Source organism: Poecile atricapillus, chromosome 2, assembly GCF_030490865.1.
Source record: "Poecile atricapillus isolate bPoeAtr1 chromosome 2, bPoeAtr1.hap1, whole genome shotgun sequence".
NCBI lineage: Eukaryota > Metazoa > Chordata > Aves > Passeriformes > Paridae > Poecile > Poecile atricapillus.
This window is the reverse complement of record NC_081250.1, coordinates 37,266,615-37,272,614: the sequence shown is the minus strand read 5'-3', so window position 1 is coordinate 37,272,614 and position 6,000 is coordinate 37,266,615. Positions and strand designations below refer to the sequence as shown.

At 35.7% G+C, this 6,000-nt stretch overlaps 1 protein-coding gene across 3 annotated transcripts in view; it reads right to left on the bottom strand.

The window, feature by feature from the left end:
- Positions 1-682: 682 nt before the first annotated feature.
- The window catches only part of KAT2B (lysine acetyltransferase 2B), a 38,970-nt gene continuing 33,652 nt past the window's right edge, over positions 683-6,000 (bottom strand). The window contains exons 14-18 of one of the 3 annotated variants that reach the window (XM_058833708.1): positions 5,532-5,646; positions 4,735-4,771; positions 4,310-4,373; positions 4,128-4,212; positions 683-1,069 (exon numbers count right to left, since the gene is read on the bottom strand). In XM_058833708.1, coding sequence (XP_058689691.1) covers positions 876-1,069; positions 4,128-4,212; positions 4,310-4,373; positions 4,735-4,771; positions 5,532-5,646 — 495 coding nt within the window. In that variant the 3' untranslated portion in view covers positions 683-875. Of the gene's footprint in view, positions 1,070-4,127; positions 4,239-4,309; positions 4,374-4,734; positions 4,772-5,531; positions 5,647-6,000 lie in introns of all 3 variants that reach the window. The other 2 variants (XM_058833710.1, XM_058833711.1) reach the window with 2 other exon arrangements.

Sequence of the window (6,000 nt, the reverse complement as noted above, 5' to 3'; positions counted from 1 at the left end):
AGAATTTAGCAGTGAGGAGTAGTAAGTAGGGTGGATCATGAAGTGCATAAAATCTTAACTCTACTTAGCCAATTAAAATTGTCTAGTAGATGCAAAGTAGTCTCCAAAGTTATTTTCCAAAGTTATTTTGGGTACTTATGTCCTGCATAAGCCAAGTCACTATGACATTATGCATATAGCCAGATTTTTTTATTTTCCTTTTTTTTTTTCCTTTTTTTTTTTTTTTTAAAGAGTGGTTATGAGATTACAATTTGCAGGTAAAATATTTATCAAAACTGAAAATGAATAGAAAAACTTGCATCTATCAAAGATCACAGGCAGTCCTTTTCCAGAACTGACTACTCTTCTCTCACAGCTTCTCAACCAGCTGAGTGTTTCTTTTAAAAAATAATATCTTATAAAAAGATTCTACAAAGAAACAAATGTTTCAGAACCCCCCCACACCTGTTGTTTTCCCTTACGATTTTCTTTTTTACTGGAAAAAATAATAAAACTTTATCAAATAGGTACTGCATTAGGTAAGCTATAACATTAGGTAAGCTATAACATCTGTTGTCTGGGAATTTTCTTCATCTTCCCAAACATGTGCAACTTCCCCCAGGTTTGTGGGGTTTCTGAGGCTGTAGCTGATAAACTTATTAGGAACATAAGGTAATCGGCACACAAAAGAAATATTCCGTAATTAAATACATTATAAAGCATTTTAATAAAATAATTTTTGTAACTTCATTATAATACATGTTTGCAAAACTAAAAGGGTTTTTAAAAGTGCTAAGTATTAAACAGAAGTTTCTTGAAAGTCCCACAACTCAGATATAGAACGGCTTTCCCTGTCCATAACATAGGCACACTATTTGGTTGTAAAAAAGACAGTGTCACTTGTCAATTAATCCAGCTTCTTTAATTTTTGTGTAGAAGAATTTCTCCAGTATATTGGCACATTTGTAGTATTCACTCTCGGGGGGGTTGTACTCTCTGCAGTTTGTAAAGACTCGCTGCAAGTCTGCCATGAATAATTTCTTAGACACGTAGTACCTGTTCTTGAGTCGCTCACTCATTGTTTTGAGATCTGCACAGAAGAAAAATATATGAACAGCGTTGGATTCAAATATGTTTTGTGTGCAATATCCCTTCAGACCGATTTGCCATTTAACATGAACAGGCAAAGCTAGGATTTGGAATGGAAATTGCCTTCATCTAAGGCATGGTCCGTATTTTAGTTTCAAAAGCAACAAAGCTGCTGGAACTAAGCAATATTTCACTGTGAGGATGAATTTATGTAGAGTTCATTTTTAATTCCTTAAAACATTAAGCTTTTTTTGCTCTGTTCTCATACTTAGAGCTCTGAGTTTTCTGTGGGTAGTAGATGTCCCTAACACTCTTCTGATTGTCCTGAGACAACCTGTTCTCAGCTCTGCTGGAGGAGGCCTTAAGAGTATATGGGCAAAGAATTCAAACATCACAAAACACGTATGTTAATCTAAAATCCTTACCGCTGTGCATACAGAGCAGAGAAGATACATTGGTCTACACTACAAGCAGGAATTGCAGCTTTGAAAAAAAGATTAAATTTGTTCTACGCTCTACGTATATTTTTATTACCTCTTCACGGTTTATAGTTAAGTATATGCTTTTTAAGAATCATGTGGGAACTGATCTCCCCTGCTTTCAGAGCATCATGCAAAACATTTACTTACAGAACATTCTTTAAGGAGTGTTCTCCTTTATACTAAAATCAGTCATCCATAAAATATGTAAATCATCTCAGTGTTCTCCACATAGTTGCTTTCCCAGTAATTCTCATCAGGCATTTAAAAATTCTGTCTACATTACAAGTGTTCTAGGAGTGAGTACAGGAATAGAAGTAGTGGGAGGTGTGCTGGATGCCTTGGCTTTTCTCACCTCAGATGCTCTAACAACTACTTTTTTAGCAATGTTTGAGCCAGGCATCAGCAGCACCTTTGTGAAACTGTAACAGAAGCAGCTTAAATGAAGAAGACTTAATGTCAATGACTATTGCAAGGACAACAGACCCAAAGACCTCCAATGCAAAGGAATTAAACTTCTTAACTTCAGATTTAAAAATATGGGTTTATTTTCATTTTGGTAATGGTTAGGGAGGTTTTAGGGGGTGGGTTTGTTTTTTTTAAGGGAGACTTGAATTTATTAAAAGAGAGGAAACCCTGTCAAATTGTCAAGATGGGATTATGTAAGGGAAGTTTGAGGGATGCTCTCAAATACTTTTTCCAATGGTACAGAACCTGCCAGTCCCTAGTTTTGCACAATATTTTGTGAGAGTAAAGGCTCATTCAGCTTCTATTAAGTCTGAAATTCAGGTGCCAATGTCTAAACTAGATATCCATGGACTAATTATAGCACCCATCTGAGAAGGCTGCTCAGCTCACCCTAAAGCAAATGTTGCCTGGCTAAAGAGTTAAGCTGTTCTCCTCTTAAGTACAGTGAAAGTTTGGTTCCATCTGTCACTCAGCCATACAGCTTTTGAATGGCAGATGAAAAGGGGAAAAAAGAAATCTAAAGGGTATTGCTTGATAGATTACCTGAAGAGCACTTAAAACAGGGGTAAAAAAGCATTTATACATGAGAACTGACTTCAGGAGGTAGTAAAAAAAATTTACAGCCATACCTCTCAAAAACTACAATTTAGTCTGTACACAAACATAAATGCAACTGTTATATCTTATCTGAGAAACTTCTTACAGTATCAATATGCTAGCAGGGAGAGCACAAAGAAATCTGAAGTTAATCATGAATCAAGGCACAGTTTATTCATGCTGGGTACCTTAGCTGAAAAAAAAGCAAAACTAAACCAATGATCTCAGCTTAATCCTAGTGCCTCTAGTGTAACACATCTGAACAATGAAAGGACAGACAACATTCCTACTTTGAGTTTCTCCTCAGGTAAGTTATTTGTAACCACTGTTCAGATTAAACAGATTTCTGAGCTAGATCTGCTCACAATAGCAGATAGAGAAAACTCTGCCACAGAAGGGGATTCACATTCTTTTTCTTCATTGGTAGAAAATAAATTTGTGTTGGGGATACATGAAGCCAGCAATTGGTTTATAAAGTATATGTACATCTGCTCTTTGGGAATGATAAGTTCAATATAAAAAAAAATAATTAAACTAAATTGATATACATGGGCTTGGATTCTATGCAAAGCAACATGAACAATTACTTTTATTCTCTGAGAAACTGATGGCTAGTAGCTTGCCATGAACCTGTATTTCCTTCTGTAACGATATTAAAGGGTTCAGAAACTGTAATCAGAATGATAGAGGTGAGTACTCCATAAACAAGGAAGGAGTGCCAGAGTTCAGTTTTAAATCTGGTGCAGTACAAATCAAGCATCCATTCAGGGTATCACTGAATTATCATTGAAATTATATGTCCCAGAAGTCAAAAGCTGGGTCATAAAAGAAGCAGTCAAAAGAAAAACATTATTAACAGTTGTGTACTTCCCTTTGCAAGCAATCCTACATAAATAACAGCTGTGTTACTTATAAGTGAAAATAAATAAACAAATAAATGTAACACCTCAGATAACTGTGGCAGATCTAAAAGACAAAGATAAAAGTTAGCTTAGAATCAGTTGCATGAAGCATTTTCCTAAACTTAAATTGGAGCAAAGTGTTAAGACTTAGTTAGAAAACCCTGTGACCTTTGAAAGTGTTTTCTCTATGTGACTTAGAAATCTTAAATCTGTATTTCAAAGCAACTCAAATGCTCAGGTGTTGCTGAAAGTTTGCCTTCAGGTTTTTAACATATGAGTAGGATCTGCAATGACCAGTTAACCACACACAAGAACATATCCCTGCAACTCACCTACACCAGCTCAGTCCTAAAACTTTCTAGCTGACTGCACCATTTAGGAGCTTGTTAGGGTTCTCTAGGGCACACTAAGGTTTCAGATAAGTACACCATGCATGTTTCACAAAGGTCACAGAGCACTCATCAATTTCAAATGACAGCATCACACTCTTGACACTTCAGAGCTGCAAGTAACACGTATCTTTTACCATAAAACAATCAGATTAAAATTTATCTGCTATGTCTGTAGCTATAATGATTTTTAAACTCTACTTAAAAAATGTTAATGGCATTACCCATGGGAAACCTTATAACTTCATAATATCCAGGAGCTTCTGTTCTCTTCACGGGTTCCATGAAGGGCCAAGCGCTTTGATGGCTCTTTGGTAAAGAAAAAAGTAAGGTATCTAATATGGAAACTAGATATTGGAAATAATTTAAAAATCTTTACAGAAAGTAAACTAGAACTGGAACTCACCTTCACTTGCTGCAGGATGGTTTTTAATGTGCTGTACAGTTGATCTGGATCCTTGGCCTCCTTACTTGAAGGAAAGCATGAATACAAAAACATTAGTTTGAATCCCTTATCTTCATTCCTACAATTTGCATCTTACCTAAAAGCAACTCCAAAGTTTCAAGAATTTTATGGAAGAACTAAATTTTAAAACAAGCAAACAAACCCAAACAAAAATCCTCAAAAAAGAGCCCCACTACCAAAACCACACTTGCCCACAATAAAAAAATAAAATAAAAAATACCACCAAAAAAGACACTTAAGAACTTATCTCTTGCAGATTATTTGACTTCCAGTGGATGGAAGGAAATATCAAGTGATATTGTTTAAAGACTTTTCTCAAAGGAATATCTCAACTGCTTCAACATTTTACTTTCTGTAGCACTTACCCTCTTTCTTTTCCACTTGGTTTCCAGCCAGTCTCTCCTGTACACCAACAACATGAGATATTATATGGGAACTACAGTAAGTCAAAACATTAACTGAGTTATTGCAACTCAAAGAAGAAAAGCCATTTCAGCACTACTGCAGTAAAATGCATTTGTTTTAATAAAAGCTACTCCTAATAAATAACATAACCATCTAGCCCACAGCTCCATTCAATTTTGTACATGCATCTTCCTCCAGACTGCTGAAAAGATTCTAAAATATTTCTATATGAAACACACTTCTTTTCAATAATTCAATACATATTTTACTGCAACCCACCCCTGTAAAGAATAATCACGGCAAAGTTATCCTATCTGATTCCTCAGGGACAAAGAATAAATTGCAGAAAAGCATAGCTGAAAAAAAGTCACTCAAAATATGATACTTTTTTTTTTTTCTGTTTTGTCCTGTAAGTTCATGCCTAGCATAGAAACCATTGTTGTTCAGGAGTGCAGTGCATTAAAATGGTGCCAGGAGGAAACTGCCGCCTACACTGTGATACAAATCAAAGAGGGATCACATATAAGTAAAATTATACACACATACATAAAAGAAGATCAGCCTGGGATGCCTTGGGGAAATTTCAAAGACAGAAGTTGTAATGGAAACACAACAATCTTCACAGAAATCAAATCAGCAGACCAAAACAATTACATTCTAATCAAAAAGAACTATGTGACTACATTGGTAATTCTAGTCTTGGACCTTTCTTGGGCTATTCTGCTTCTGTTCTACATTAAAAGAGATTGATACATACTAATTCCAGGAATGCTTTCTATAGGAATCTGCCGTACTCCATCTTTGAAGCAAGAAAGGCCGGGATAAACTTTTCGTATTTGAGCTTGCTTCCTTTCTATGAGCTTTTTAATGATCTGTAATAAAGCAGCAGAGAAAACAAAAAAATAATTTATTTGGTGTAAAGTAACCCAGAAGATTAATGCAAAACTGTGATGAACAGAAACATTCTCACTTCCTAACCTTGCAGTCCTTTTCCATGAAGCTGGTAATGGGGCTGAGCTACCTGACCAAACACTGATTCTGCAAATGAAGTTAAGTCTCTCAGCTATTTTGGCACGAATCTAGCAAAAAAAAGAATCATTGCTGGGTCTACTGATCATAAGCTGCACAGCTCTTGGGAAGACAGTAGCAGAGGCAGAGAAGGAAATTTTCTGAAAGAAGGTTTGAGAACTGGCTATAAAATTTTAACAGCTGGAGCTTCTGAAATT